General features: G+C 39.0%; 1 protein-coding gene across 8 annotated transcripts in view; it reads right to left on the bottom strand.

Annotated features, from left to right (window-relative positions):
- Positions 1-16,242, bottom strand: part of SATB1 (SATB homeobox 1) — a 92,303-nt gene that overhangs the window by 18,203 nt on the left and 57,858 nt on the right. For all 8 annotated transcript variants that reach the window (XM_027675363.1, XM_027675364.1, XM_027675362.1 and 5 more), the window contains one exon: positions 8,587-8,742. In XM_027675363.1, coding sequence (XP_027531164.1) covers positions 8,587-8,742 — 156 coding nt within the window. The remainder of the gene's footprint in view (positions 1-8,586; positions 8,743-16,242) is intronic.

A 16,242-nucleotide genomic window follows, 5' to 3' on the forward strand; every position in this document is an offset into this window, starting at 1 on the left:
ACTACATCTGGTTGTGCTGGTAGCGGCAGTTAAATTGAAATATTTCACAGCGTGTGTCAGAAACATGCAGAATGGTAATTATGACAGATCTGATTAAGCCTGAGTGCCACTAGCTCCCTGGCCAGCTCCGGTTGTGCAGGTGTGACCTTGTGCGTGCCTGCGTGTGTAAATAAAATTAATTACAAGCGAGAGGGCGAAGGCTTCGGTGACATCACAAAGCGGAGAAACTCCCAAGGGGGAGACCTAATGGAATATTTTCCCTCAGTCTAATAATACAGTTCATATTGACTTGAGGTAATTAGTGGGATCATTAAAGCAGTTTTCCCGGCGTATTTGGCTGCCTGATCAGATTAGTGAAAATGTTCTTCAGAACAAGCCCTGTGTGGTCTGCCAGAGAAGGAGGAAATAAAAAGCAACAAAGCATATTTTGGAATGATAAGCAGCGCTGGACTTTTTGCATGGCATTTTGCAGGGCCAGTCCCGGGAGTCTGGGTGCCCGACTCTCCTGACTGATTCAATCTTTCATCCCAGGTGCACGTGCTCCTGCTGCATGTCACCTGAGACTTTTTAATTTTTGTTCCTCTATACTTCAAAACTATGCTATGCCTATCCCTCAATGCTTAAAAAAATCAGATAAAAGGCTTCTAGGACTGCTAGCCTTAGAAGAACTACATTAACATAACTGGGGGAAGGAAGAAGAAGAAATATGTGATCAGCTCCTCCCCAGGTCTCCCCAAAAATCTAACAGAATCAATAACATTTTCATTTCCTAATGAGCTTACCTCAGCAGATAAAAAGGGGGGAAAAAAAGCAAAAAGTTTAACTATGACATGAAGTCTTCCACAGTAACAGAACACAGAGCCCTAATCAAGAAATGGACCATTTGTTTAAAAACAGTCTATTGAGCATGCTCTACCTTGCAAATGGAATATGCCAAGCTCTGTCACAGATGGCAAGCTTTGACAGTTCCCATCCGTAGCGTCGATACTCGACAGTTCAGCACAAGATCAGTGACATTCTGTCTCATTAGAGCCACGCTAATTATCACAGCTAGTTTCAGGGGAAACCATGTGTTGCAATGGTCAATTTGAAGGAGTCTGTGCATCAACAAACTGGTAATAAGGATCAGACACCTTATTATATGACAGCATGCTGCCTATGATCTGATTTACTGAATCAGAGGTACTGAGGCAACACTGAAGTCTGATGGGTTATGGAATCGTGTGTACACAATTGTGTTGCTGAAGTATGCTTTAAAAATAAAAGGGAGCTGCATAGAAACAATACAAATAAAAATTTTAAAATGGTGAAGTTATAATGTGGAGTTTTTTCATTTGTCATTAAGACATGCAGAGATGTTAGAGATTTTGTCAGTCAGTTTTATCTTTAATCAAATCATATAAGATAAATAATTCAAAATGAAAGTTGCAAAATTATGGATTATGCTAAATTATAATTCATTCCATACTCTGATTTTTCAGTTTCAATAACATGTACCAAACATTCCTTATGTTGTGCCGTCTTGCTGCTTTAACATAATTTTATATTTTGTAAAAAGCTTTCTCTTCTTGGCTTTTTTTTGTCATTTGTACATTTAATGACTTAAACTTGCAGTTCTCCTAGATTCTCTCACACATTTATGCTCTTTCCATCAGACAAAAACCATCCAACCAAGACCCACCCCCCCACTTGGCTGTTTCTGGACACCTGCGGGCTGCATCCTGCCAGGCACTGAGCTGTCCCAGCCCCAGTGCCTCCCAGGGATGCGCCGCAGGCTGTGGCCGCAGGAGCGTTAAGCATTAACTCCCAACTTGCACAGGGCAGGTGTGCATTGCATCCCTCCAGGGAAGCTCTCCTTAGGGCTCAAACACACTCCCTTTCCTGAAGTTGCTACCAGTCCTTTAAACGGTAGTGTTTGAACAGTTCATTCTGCCACCTGCCTGGCTGGGAATCTCTAGCTGTGGCCGATTTGACCCCATGTGTAAAGCAGGCTCAGGAAGCACAGTTTCTCATTGGTGTGTCAACAAATACAGCATTTGCCTTATGTGTTGACAGGGCTGCCTGGCCCCAAGGAGCTGTTTTGAAGAGGTCAGTACAATCCTCTTACCAGTTAAGTATTTTCCATTCTGTACCTTTTGCTTTGGCTTGAATTATTTCAGGTTTTAATGCCTTTTTTCCCCCTCCTCTATGCTGATTTACATGGGCATGCTGATACGAACCACCTTGGAGATTTTAAGGTGGTTTCTCTTCAGTGCATCTTTGTTGATTCAAGGAATTGCTGTCTACTCCTTACTGGTGGGAATCCAAGGCTCACCAAAGTTAACCCACTCAACAGAAGTCTTACCAATAATGTGGGATATGGTCAGGATCAATGCCAGCCCTTTTTCAGGTCTACCCAGATCAAGTGATAAGAGAGTCAACTAAACTTAATTTTTATACCCACTTTCTGAGAATTAATTTAAAAAAACTCCCAAAAATCTAAGTAAATTTCCTGAGGTTTTAACCTTTATTTCTGAGAAGAGATGTTGTAAAAGAGACTAGGACATGGGGCAGATGAAGGACCTGGAACATTCATTTTTTTCCCCCCCAAGGGAAACCTGAAAATCTTTTTCCCTCCAACCTGGGCAAGACAGAACACACTATGACTGTAACTTGATATTTTGTGAAAGAAACAAATCAGCTCTATCTGCCAAGTTTCACAGTTTCACTGAATGACATGCTGCTTTATGGGGCAATTCTTGATTGCATGCAAAAGCCCATCTCGCTCTCTCAGTTCACACTCTTCCTCTCCCAACCCTGCTGACACCCGATCCCATCCCAACTCCTGCTGCTCATGGCACCTCTTCAACTGCCAGAGCAATCACCCCCAGGCAACGAGGAGGGAGGAAAAGAAAATTAAAAAATAATAAAAAAATAGATGCTGTTATGTGGTGTACTTCTGCAGCTAATGTTTTCTAACTTCTATTTTGCCTTTGCACCAGGGCAAAAGGTTTATTTCCAGGTGGTCCTGTGAAACGGCAGACCTCTGAGTACATTGTGTTTCCACCTCGCGTCTCCCTGTGCAGCATCCCTCCCCACTCCACAGAGAATCCATTGTACACTGAGGAAGGGGGGGGAGAAGGTTTTGAAGCCAAGATTTAAACCCAGGAAGTGACTCAGCTGCTCTGAGGGAGACAAAGGCAGGAGAGGACTTGACGGAGACGCTTGGTGACAGGTGAAGGACCGAGCCCCTCCTGCCCCCCAGACTGGACCCCACTGGGTAGCCTGAGGTGCAGTGCCCTGAGGAAACAGCTTTGGAAATAAATGTCAGGATCCCCTCCTAAAGCCACATTATTACCAGAGGGTTAGTCTTGGTGATAAAAAGGTTTCTCTTCCTCCTGCTGGAAAATAGTTGAATAGATTGTTCTATATCTGCGGTAATGGCATGTTACATCTCCGTGCCAGATCCACAATACCGTGCTTGTTCAGTGTGGGAAGCTGTTTAAAAATGACTTTCCTATTAGGGTATATAGCTAAGTCTCTAGATGGAAAAACCCAGATCAAAGATATAGCATTTATAAAACTGCTGGTTAAAAAGATAAAAATGAGATAACAGACATCAATTTTTCACTATAAATCTCTAGGTTTACTACAACATTAAAATTTCCAGTAAAAGCAGGGGTTTATATACCTGAACTCTAATGGCCTATTCCGAAAATATTTATGTCAGGAAAAGCATGGTATTTGCATGCCAAAAGCAATTTTAGTGCCAATGTTTAGCATTCCCTTCCCATTTAACTCCTTCTCATCTACTCATGAGTGCTAGATGCTCTGCCTAGTGCCTACCCACTGGATCTTCCCATGCAGTCTCTTGGAGGGGGACACTCTGGGTGCATACAAAGGGAAAAAGTCAAACACTTCTAATAAAATACCACTGCACAAAATGCTTGCCCGATGGCTTAGAGTGGACTCTAGCATGGTCTGAAACCAGTGATTTTATCTGCATGCTTTGCATGCGAAACAAGTTTCCAAGGGGCTAACTGCCTCACCAAAGTGAAAGGCAGGGATGGAAGGACAAGAAATTGGGCCACACAATGCAACAGCTCAGAAGTAACAGGTCAAAATTCTATGTAATTAGATGAAGTTTCTGAGGTATGGGTAGTACTCTATCAGATTTATTCTAAAATTAAAATCAAAGCATGATTCTGTGAGAGCCAAGTGTCTCACCTTCTACATATAGGCATTTTTATTTGGTGAGAAGAGAGGGCATTCGGCATCTACATGGTCATGAAGAGCCATCAGCAAAATTGACACTGCAAAAGAGTATTGATTTCACCTGTTTATTCTACTATAAAGTAAACTTGTTAAGGTAAATAGTGCAGGCTAACGGCCTTACACTGTAGCGCACGGGACTCTCAGAAGTATGGAGCTTGATATTACTGTAATTCAGTTTTTGCAAAATGTAGTTTCCTAAATTTAAGAAGGCTTTAGCATTGTAAGCAGATTTTCAGCAAAGTTTTGCTTTTTTCCTCGCTCGGGCCTAGCACGGGCAGGCCACAGCTTTTCAGGATAAGCCATAACATAAATATAACTTCTCAAAACACAGCAAACATACAGAAACACTACAAGTCTCTACTTGCTTTATCTCTCAGGGCTCTTATGGTTGGGGTTTTTGTTTGTTTGTTTGCCTGCTTTTATGGAATAAAATTAGATTTCAGCATCTGTCACCATCAAGAAAAAAACTCATCCCTGGCTCCCACATGAGAACATCGTAACCACTGCACAGTTACTGAACCATGATGCCTTAATGATCATTACACAAATCAACCTTTTTTTTTTAAATAACAAAATTAAGAACATTCTTCCATAATTACTTGACTCAGACTGTCAGGTCATAAATTTAATAATAATCCAATATGATGAAACATATCGTATCATAAAAGTAACGTATGCCATACAATTTTATATATGTGTGGGTTCTTTTGATTTAGACTTATTTAGGTGTGCTGTTTAGATTTTAGCAAATAAAACTGTTAGCATTGCCATTCTACTACTGAGAAGCAACAACCTGGGAGTAGAGACAAAACACTTGGTAAACCTTTCTGTTTTCCTTTTGCATGCATTTTTCCAAAGCTTTCTTTTCAACATAATCTAAAAAAAATGCAGGCCTATTAGACAGACAACTTACAATAAAAATGTAAGATCTGAAACAATGATATTAGGTGCTTTGCCAATTACAGTTCTAAAACCCCCAAAGATATGATGTATTCCAGGAATTCAAATTATAGTATCTTCCTTAGCTCCTCAGTATAACCATATTAAATTTAAATATATATATTTTTAATTTAACAGATTTTGAATTTACTCGGTACATAATATATCCATCCTTAAAAACACAGAAACATAAAAAAATATACAGAATACATTCATTTCTACATGGAAAAAGAATTCAACATTTGAATCAATGTCCTAGAGCTAAGTCCCCAAACCCATTCAAATCCATATGCCAGACAGTCCTTTACTTTGGGAAAGCCAACAAGCTGCCAGCAAAGTGCAAACCTCTGCCTGATGTTGTCACCCTGTCCTTGTCCTGTGCCATGACCTCTGTCACACCGGGCCCTGGCAGCCAGCTGGCTTGTTGAGCATCAGGTCCACACCTGATTCTCCATCACTCAGAAGGATTTAAAAACAAAACTGTTAATCAAAGCATTATTTTCTAGTATGTGTCCTCCTGACTTTTCACTATAACTGGAAGAGATTATCCCAGGATTTCCAGCTCCACTCTTGCCAAAGGCACTAACACAGCACAAGGGAAGATGCTCTTTTTTTACCTTGGCTCTACCCAAATAGAAACTCCCGTAGCGCATCATTTAATAGCAATCCTGTACTAAGTGCTCTAGTCAGCAGAACATTATCTGCAGTCTCCTGGCTCAGGCAAGCCCAGCCACCTTGCAGATACTGCCTGCTTAGACATCCAATCTAATGTTGACCCAAATCAGTTCCTTAAAAAAAAAAAAAAAAAAAAAGCCCTCCAGCAAACAACTACCTTTGTCCACTCACAGCGCTGGTTTAAGTCACATACTGTTTTATGCCGTAACTCCAGAATACACTCAGAAGTTAATCAAGCTTTTATCTCCAAAATAAGATAAAATCAGCAATGCTCAATTTTAGCCATTTTAGGAAACAAAACTGTTAACCAATGCATCTTTTTCTAATATGTGTCCTTCAGACTTTTCACTATAACTTGAAGTGATTATCCCAGGATCTCCAGTTCTGAGCATGGACCTAATATCCTCAAATTAAAACAATATCAGCAATAGATCTCTCTCAAGAGATGTTCTCTTAGAGAATATGTTTGGACAAGCCTCTTTTTTTTGTGCAAGGGAGACTTTTTTGTCCCAGGAAATATTTCTGTGTACCACTGACAAGCTCCAATGCAGAATTTTTTACAATACAGGTATCTCCTTTAATATATGTGGCATTGCTACATATTTAAAACTTATTAATTGGGTGACTAGTAGTCAGCTAGTTAGAGAAGACTCAAACACATCCAGCTTACCTAGGAGGTTACTTCTGCGAAGCAGCTTTCTACTGCAAATGACACTTTGTCTAACTACAGACCTGAAAGTTTGTTTGACACATAAATTAACATCGCTTTGCTGAAACTGGGGAGAAAAATAACCTCTGGGAATATGAGTATAATCACTATAGTAAAAGGGAAAAGAACTACATGTTTGGTGTTGTTTTCTATACTTGGTAGCAAAGTTTGTACAAGAATCTAAATGTTATACCAGTGCTCAAATAAGCCTATACTACATCCTCTGGAAGCTTTTGGGCTTCACTTTGATTATGTGTCCCTTTTAAGGTCAGCATTGGAAGAGCTGTCCCACCTAAAAATTTTAAGGCTTTGCACTTAAATAAATATACTATCACACAAATCAGAACAGAACAAAATTAAGCGGGCTGATAGACTGGCTTCATACCTTAGCTTTGCAGAGAACTGCAGTGGAAAGGGGAAGGTGCAGAAAACGGACAGTTCTCTAACCCCAAGTCTTGACATGTAAATAAAGACATCTGAGGAGCACACAGGTTGGAAGTTGCTGCAACATTCTATCATAATTAGAAACATTTCAAGAGCTCTGTAATTTCCAATCAAAATTACAGTAATTTCCGATATACAAGCCATGATTCATGACAGAATTTTTACATTCCATGGGAGATTATAGTGGCCTGATGTATGACACACTGAATACAGCACTAACATAAACAATTCAGTTTAATGTTTAAACAGCACTTGGTGTTTAGAATCCCACAATAAAAGAAACATATTATTGTTGAAATTATCACTTTGACGGTGATTGAAGGGTAGGCAGGCATGTGGCCTATAAAGCTATAATTTTTACAGTCCGCAGCTTGAGTTTAATCATTTTGATATAACATTTCCAAAATATCCCTTTAAATGCTCCTTACACCATATAACTTAAGAGACAACATCCTTTCTATAAAATCAACTCCAAAATGTGAACAATGCAGAAGTCAAATATTAAAGGCTTGTTGAAAAGAAAACCAGCATTAAAATGCTGACGGCCTAAGAAACAATGGTCTAACTGAGCATCATCAGCTTTCCTTGGAAGATGCTGAATTTTCCTATGAAGCAATTTTAGAAAAGTAAAGGAGTAGTGGATTAAGTGGACTTAACATTTAATCTAATGTGAAAATTCAACATTGGTGCCTTTGCCATTTCTTTAAGTTTTGGTCTAAACATGGTTCTAGTCTTTCTCATTTTTCTGTATGTTTTTCCTTTACTTCTTGAGTACATTCTCACTTAAATCAATGCTTCTGGATACTTCAGTGATCTTTCTCAGAAGACATGTCACTTATGATAATCACACCCAAATAGTGCTTGCTGATTTCCCTCTTGCCACTAAACTTGACAGAAACTCTTCATCTGAAGAAAACAGAATAGGAAACCACACAAGAAAGGCTTAAAACTGAATATGCAATATATATGTATGCACACACGCAACAACCAAGCAGACATCATATTCCACAAAGACTATACATGTTTTCTCAGATATAACTTGTATAACTGTAATTTGCTGGGGTTTTTGTTCGGGGGGGGGTTGACATGGACAGTGCTGTCCACCTTCCATGCACAGCCTTACCAGTGGGTCTGACTTAATATTTTCACAAAAAAACAGAACCCCAGGAACTCATTGCAGTACATGTAATTGCAAAATACCAAAGCCTTGAGATGCATTCGGCAGCAACACACAGAACTTGCCCACAGCTTTTGCCACATACAGACCAGCTAAGAACTCATCGACCTGATGCCATCTGAGCCGCACCACGACCCATGGGTGCCCAGGGAAGGTGTCTGGCTGGTGGGGAAAAGGGAATGAGACATCTCGGGAGGCCACTTCGCAACCCTGCTGGTCCAGGGGAACAAGATGTTACCTCCGGACTCACCAAGGAGCTCCAAGTTGCGGTATTGGGCTGATATGCTGACCTGGCCACTCACTTTAACTCACGCGGAAATAGATAAAAACTGGGGCAGGGGGAATAATTGCACAGGACACAGAGTTCTTTGCGTCCTGGGAGCTTTACCTGGCTTTTGGTTGCCGCAACCTTTGCAAACAGTGCTTGAGACACCTTAGCTCTCTTCATTTCCTGCTGAATCTCATCATAAATGGAAGCATTAATGTTCATGGAATTGTTTTCTGGTTTTCCATTCCTCTCTGTAGCAATAGTAGCAGTTTTGACCTAGAAAATATGAGACATTTTTCATTATGAAAAAGTTATTTTCCTCTCTTTCCCTCCCCAAGTAGTTCCTCTTTGCATGTTATTCCTTTCATTCAATCTTTCTCTGATATTCTTTCAGCTTTTCAGAAACTTAAAATTGTATGTTCAAGCAACTGGGAAACAAGAAAATTCAGCACATTGTAACAGGTGAGTGCATCTGAAATATAAATTATCACTAAGTGACCACTGCAAATTTCAATGCCATAAAACAAATTAGGTGGAAACTTGTCAAACAGTCTTGTAGAGATTTTTTAAACTTTACGTGATTTCTTTGCCCCACACAAATAAAATAAAAATTGTGAATTCAACATAAAAGAATCTCTAATGAAATAGAAACCTGAGAGATATATCTTGATTCATCTTATGTCCAGTACACTCAAATGCATGATAATGTTGAAAAGTTGTGGCTTTAGACTGAACTTTTAAAAATATATCAGTTTAGTTCTTAAGCTATTTTTAAGAAAGAGATAATTTAGAATAATGCAATACTTTAACCACTCTTTCATGAAACCAAGATAAAACTTTGTTAAAACTATTGATTCTAGTTGTATTTCACTTACATACATCAAATATTTATTCTTCTTGCAGTCCAGGTTAAATAAACACCAAACACGTAAACAAGACAGAATGATTACGGTACCACCTCTATGCTGCATCTGCAGCATTAAGGAAAACAACAAAAAAATACATTAGTAGTGACATGACGTGCAGGAGACTATCCTTTCCTTCCTCCTCTGGAAATGATGGAAGTGATGTTTCAACACCAAGCATCATCCCACCAAGGTTAGAGTGCAGTTTCTGCAACATCAGTTGAGAGGTACAAAAAATCAGCAGGTACTCAGCTTATCCTACAATATTCCCAGTAGTTAAGGATAACATCTGTCTTTAGCAGTTACTCTTCTAATGCTTGCCCAGTTTTAGTGAACCTAATAAACCACTAATCCTAAAGTGGACCAAACAAAAGGAAAAACTGGATTTCTGCCAAGAACCTAGAAGGTGACAATGTAAAATCAAACCTTTAGATTTCAATTCAAACCTACTGATTCATATTGAGGTCGTTGAGAGCTGAATTAATTTAGTTACTCAAAAGTTACACATCTAGTTTAAGACAGTCATTTACCCTAACTCTAAAATATAATGGACAGAGCCTGGCATTTCCAGAAGATGATTCAGCCTACTCTTAAGTACGTGTCTAAACCCACACTTTCACTATCAGTTTGATCCAGTGCAAATCAGCATCTTCCTGTGCTCTGAAGTCCCTTGAGGTTCAAAGGGAAATCATGACAACATGATAATTCATTTTCTAATCTCACTCTCTATGAGCTTTCATATGTCACAGGTCTCATGATACGAGAGTCAAAAGGTTTGAGAGACATACTTAGGCAAATCAGGAGCTCATTTTTTCCTAGAAATGCCGTGCTCAATTTGTGTTAGCTATCCTCCACAGTGCTTTTAAGATAAAATAATCTAGCCCAGAAACTGGGAGTGCACGCCACTTTTGCCGAGCCTGATTTGTCTATCAGGCTGTTCAGGAGCTGTGCTAACATAAGCTCATTAACTGCAAGGGGCAATACTCCAGCAAGAACAAGGTGTTCACAAGCATTTCCCCTTTCCTCCATTCTGGCAGGCATTAGCACTTTCTGGGATCTGAAAACAGGGGTCCTAAATAAAAAGGGAAATGAAGAAAACCCCCATAACGTGGCATACACTTGAATCATATGATTTGCTTTCATCTGAAAACAACGGGTACTTTGCAGGTGTGCCCTTTTCTGCATTGTGACATTTTACCAGTGACACTGCAGCAGAGGATGGCCAAGCCTGGGCCAACGGCTGTTCAGAAACATTTGAGGCAGTGGGCATCATGAGGAGCAGCAGCACAAAACTCTCTCCTTCCCACTGCAGAGCAGGAAAAGGCACAGCTCACACTGGGCAAATCAGTATGGGGCCGCAAGAGCAGGTGCATCTCCTGAGCATCATACAGTGAAATAATTTAAAAATACAAAATCAGTGGCAAATTTATAACCTTTAAATGAGAGTGACTTGCCAAAAGATAACTGACAACCAATGGGGATGTTAAACACGCAACTAGAAACAGACTTCTCAGCGTGCATGTAAAAATCAGGCTAAGTTAAATTAGAGAATGCCTTCTTGGACCTCAGGTTTCAATTCTGACAAACAGATTTCAGCCCTTCCCCCAAAAAATAATTTTAACTTGTAACTAGTCTTTGAATGACCCAATGGGAAGATAAGAAGATGAAGGTATTCAGCTCGTATACACAAGTCTTTTGGGAAGGAAACACTTTGCTCTTGTGATCCTGAACAAATGTCTCTCTTCTATAAGCACACTACCTTTTTGATTGCTACTCAGCTTCAAAAGATAGCTTCACATTGCAGTAGTACTGCATAGACCACTTAACTGAGCTCTGAATACCCAGATCATCAAAAAACATCACACACCACGCTGGAGACATAATTTAAACTATGCATCTTGGTCCACACTTTTCAATGTCCAATTTAATATGGATATGCATTTAACCCAGGGGAACTACTGCAAATCCTCAGTCTGGTTCACAAATCACATCTATCTCTATGCAGGTACAATGAATTCAACAGCATCTAATATGTCACTGAAGTTAAAACAAACTCCTATTGCCTTCTGTTGATATTTAATTAGGAAACCCTAACTGCATTCAGAAAACAGTAGTATTTGCATCAAAAAGCCATATTAGCCCAAAGATCTTCTGAAGAATAAAAGTCTTAAAGTTATAAAATGATGGGTTTGGGGATTATCAAGAGTTGTGGTTCGCAGCCATACCCTCTTCCTCTCCAATTTACATCATTGGCCAAGTATAAAAATTCTTCCCCTGCCTCTTAATAATTTCTCTTCAAGGATCAGGTATAGACTCTGGCTGGACTAGATGGACTATTGGTCTGCTCTGGTCTGATGAATTCCATGCAATAATGCTAATTAACCTCTTGGAGAATATCCATACATAAAACTGTTTCATAATTTATACATAAGAAAGCATCTAGGCTGCTGTGTTGAATTTAGAATTGAGTTCAAGACAGAGGCTGTTTGAAGCTGGGTTGAAAAAACAACCTCCTCCTCAAAAAAACCCAACAGAAAACAAAAAAGCCCTCAACGATGCCACTTCAGGACTTCGGAGAGGAGGTGGAAAAAGTATTCATTTTGGAGAGAAAAGCAAAACAAAACATAATCTCTCATCTCATCCACTCTTAAACACAACCTCCCACCCCACCCACACTTACAGCCACATTTTCTGCTTAGGAAAGAAACCATAGATCAGCTAATTTTTTTTTTCTACAGTAACTAAACTTTGCAAATACTAACTGAATAGAGAAGCATTATTTTACAAATGTAACACACTGAGAATCAAAAATTCATTTGGCCATCTTCCTATCACCAATCAATTTAGTCTTCTAAAAATACCTGAAAAAAATAACACATCCATCCCCTCTTGGTCAGCCCAGATATGTCTTGTCATCAAATAAGTACTGATTACAGTAGCAAGAAATTCTGGATTAATTAATATTTCCTAAAAAAAAAAGGACAGGTTTTTATAGAAGAAATAACCAATATGAAGAGGTTTTCACAAACATGGAAGCTCATTCCTTCCCCATTGAAAATGAAACAAAAAAATCTTATATAACACATTCTCATAAGTACTGTTTTAGCTTGGGAACAAAAATCTTCTTTAATCCTGGTTTAGCTTTTAATATTACATCGTACATTAAAATTCATAAAGTAGTTCATTCCAGGCAAAACAAACTACTTTTCAGTTCTGCTCTGCAAATAGCAGAGGAGGTACAATAAATGCTGTTGCTTTCAGAACAGCTTTTATCAGAACAAGGTTTACTACTCCATTATTACAGTGGTGCCTGGAAGTGCAGTTATAGTTAAGTGTCAGGGTTTCCATTAACTCTCCTCCATGGTGGTTTTTGCGGGGGTGGGAGGAGAGGGTTGCATTTATTATTTTGTTCACTTTTACTTTTGTTAAAATGCAACTTGCCACAAAGACTATCAACCCAAATCTCAAATTTTGCCGCCTTAAAAATAAAAATTTTGCTGGTGTTGACATATGGCATGTGTTTAAACTCCAGGGCTCCACCATCAAGTTTCATTGAAGCTATGCAAGAGTTCCTTGCAATGGAAGTTCATTGGTCCTCAAACAACTCAAATCAGTGTCCTCCTCGAGATCAGTCTTTCAAGAGTGACATCCTATCTCTGAGACTCAAGCTGAAACTGCTTTAGCATGAAGGAACTGTAATTTATCTGGAGTCAGAGGGAAGTCAGAATTATATTTATGAGATGAAGGTTTTTGTCAATGAGTACCTAGAACCATGACTCATGTAAGATTTGCGGATACGTCTTAAAACATTGTCTTGTTGAAATTATATTCTGCTCTTGACATTACACATACTCTGTTTTTACATAGGATGATGATGGGCCCCAACAGTTAACACAAATTTTCTTTGTGGAATACGGGTGGCAAGAAGGATTTCTTCCTCAGCTCTGCTGATATGGAGATTACTTGTCCTGAGAAGGAAGTGTTCATAACTGCAGGCTAAAAAGCTTTAAGCAGAATACTTTGGAAAACAAAATATGTAACTTGGCCACCTGACTCCATTCTCCCTAACAATTCGTATTAAGGAGGAGGGAGTCCTCTTCCCCCCACATCCCAAACTGCCCTGATGGGACAAAAACATCATCCCTAGCAACTCAGCATCCTCTGAAATATCCCCGGATCCTCTCATTCCTACATAGCATGCAATAGATTCATCCTCTGAACTTAATCTAGGAATATCTCAAAAGGATCTCTGTGGGGTGATCTGCAAGACAAAGATGTTGAAGAGTGGGGGGAAATTAATAAAAGAAATAGAACATGAAATGACCTTTTTCCTTCCTTCTAGGAGAAATTAAACTACGTCTCCATGCAGTACCTACCTGATGGAGATGCTAATACTTATAAACTCCAGTGCCCCAGGAAAGAGCCTGGCAGACAGGCTTCTGACCCCTGGGGTGGCAAGACGAACAATGTCCAAGGGAAAAATTCTTGTGTACTTTGTCCTCAGTCTGACAGTGTGGAAGATAGTGGCAGACTTTTACAACTTGACCAGCTTAGAGGGCTATACACGCAGCTCAAAAGCTCATGCATTACAGGGTAATAATTCCAATTAAAAAAAAAAAGTTAAGATTTTGCGTTTTGTTTAAGTCAGAGAGAAAGGGAGAAGTAAGAGGGACAAAGAACTTCTTAAAGGATTTCAAAAAAGAACTGGAAACAATCCAGATACATTAGCTCAAGTAGCAACTAGTAAGAATGCTGTAAAAATGAGATAAATTCAGCACAGTTCGTTCTAACTCAGGCACTAGGGTTTTATGCTTGGTGAGTTCCTACTATCCAGTCAGACCTCCAAGGTCACGCTTTCTCTTTCTGCATACAACATGATGCAAAATTTACAGAGAATAAGCTCAGCTGCTAAATGGTTAAGTCTGCTCTACTGTCTGGCCACCAGTTGGCAACACAAAAATGCAAAATAGATCCTTTTCAGGATGTTTATTTTCACATCCTTCCGAAACTGATAACTTGCAATTGCAAAATAAACCTTCATGTGTGGCATATTAGCTCCCATTTTTCATGGTTTCATAGTTTAATTGTTTCAAATGTTACACTGGTCTAAAGATTTAATATTAAATATGTTGGCTCTTGCGTAAATTCTGTTGTCAGGATAAACGGTCTGTTTTCTCTTTCAATGGTTATCCAAGAAGCTCACAACCAAGCTGGAAAAATATGCTGTATTCCTGCACAGTGAACTTTAAATAATTGCTTGTAATAAATTTAGTAGTAAGGATGCTAGTTGTTTTATTCCCTTAGTATCAAATATTCAATAAACTGTGGACATTTTGTGGGAGTCATCAGAGTAGTAGTTTGCATTAATAATTTTGCAGTATCTTGACTATAATTTATTTCTGCTGTGATTTGTAAAGGCATACTTGCCAGTGTTACAACTAGGATAATTTCATTATTATTTCTAGCATTAAATACTGTACTTATGCTACGAACACAGATATCCCAATTTTCAAGCTCAGGACTCTGAACACTTAGCAGCAGGTGGAAAGTGCTTTGGATGTTTACAGGTGGGTAATTCTGGAAACATGTAAAAACGTCATAGAGAATCCCAGCTGAGAGATTTCTACATTCTCACTCCATTTGCTAGGGCAAGTGAATATGTTTTGCTGAATGACAGAGAACAGTAAAAAAATTGGAAAAATAACTGCTTTGTTCTCTAGACCTCAAGTATTAGTCTATCAGGTTTCCTTGTTAACTTGCTTTTCATCTGAAAAGGATTAAAACAAAAACCTATGCTGTTTCCACTTTGAACTGTCGCAATTAGGTTTACTATACTCCTGACTCACACTAAAAAAAATGAAATGTAATTACGAACAAGAGCACAGTAGAGACAGATATCCACCCCCACCCACCCCACCCCCCAAATCTGGACTTACAGTATGTTTTGTCAGTTAAGAAAACCCCTAAGTCTCACTTTCTTTCTGGCTGCCAGGGATTTATACAGTTTAAAGTGTGAATTAAAACCAATACAAGGACTACCTCTGACTTGACATCCTTCTGGAAGGTCCTGTAATTAACTCTGTTCTTTAGCTGTGAAATTGCCCAAGACCACTTGAGACAGAGTGAGACATTACCTTGGCAGAAAGAGATAAGTTAAGAAGCAGGGTTAGCCTTTGCTCTGAATTACCTGGGCTGTGGGAGCAGGTACAGATATTAAAACAAACTCAAATGTTATTTTAAACACAGTTATCTCTATTTAACTATTTCCCACTAAAGCATTACCATGTAAATAGATTCTTGTCTTGAAGAATACCTATAGTGGATTTTACAGACTAAACTCAGTTAATGATAACAAAACTACACCATTAGCACAGTCTGTTCTTTCCGCTAAATTTTTTTTCTCTTATTGTGAAAAGTACTGCAGCAGGTCAAGGGGATCTTCTGTTCTCCCTTCTACAATTTTGTTATTCGTTACTTTAGTGTGGTCCTTAGTATCCATTAGCTGCAGGAAAATTAGAAAAATAATCTCGAGAAATTTATAGCATTCAGAATGGGTATGGAACATAGTCATAGTCACAAGCCTATGACTGGTTAATGAAAACCTGCTGTTTATATACTCAACCATCACAAAATTCCCACAATCCCAAAGCCTTGCTTTGTATAGCAAATCTGGACTGTGTATAAAGCACGATGTCCACATATCTGCAGATCAGATTTTTTCCTTGCATGGGTACAACCTTGAGCCACAGCAATGCAGAATATTTCAGAAAAGATACAGTTTTTGGAGTGTTTCGCTCACAACCACATTTTTTCTTTGTAGAAATTCCTGTGTGCATTCCTATGGCTCACACATGTATTTACCATGTACCTT

This window comes from Neopelma chrysocephalum, unplaced genomic scaffold (assembly GCF_003984885.1).
Source record: "Neopelma chrysocephalum unplaced genomic scaffold, ASM398488v2 Primary Assembly neopelma1_26, whole genome shotgun sequence".
NCBI lineage: Eukaryota > Metazoa > Chordata > Aves > Passeriformes > Pipridae > Neopelma > Neopelma chrysocephalum.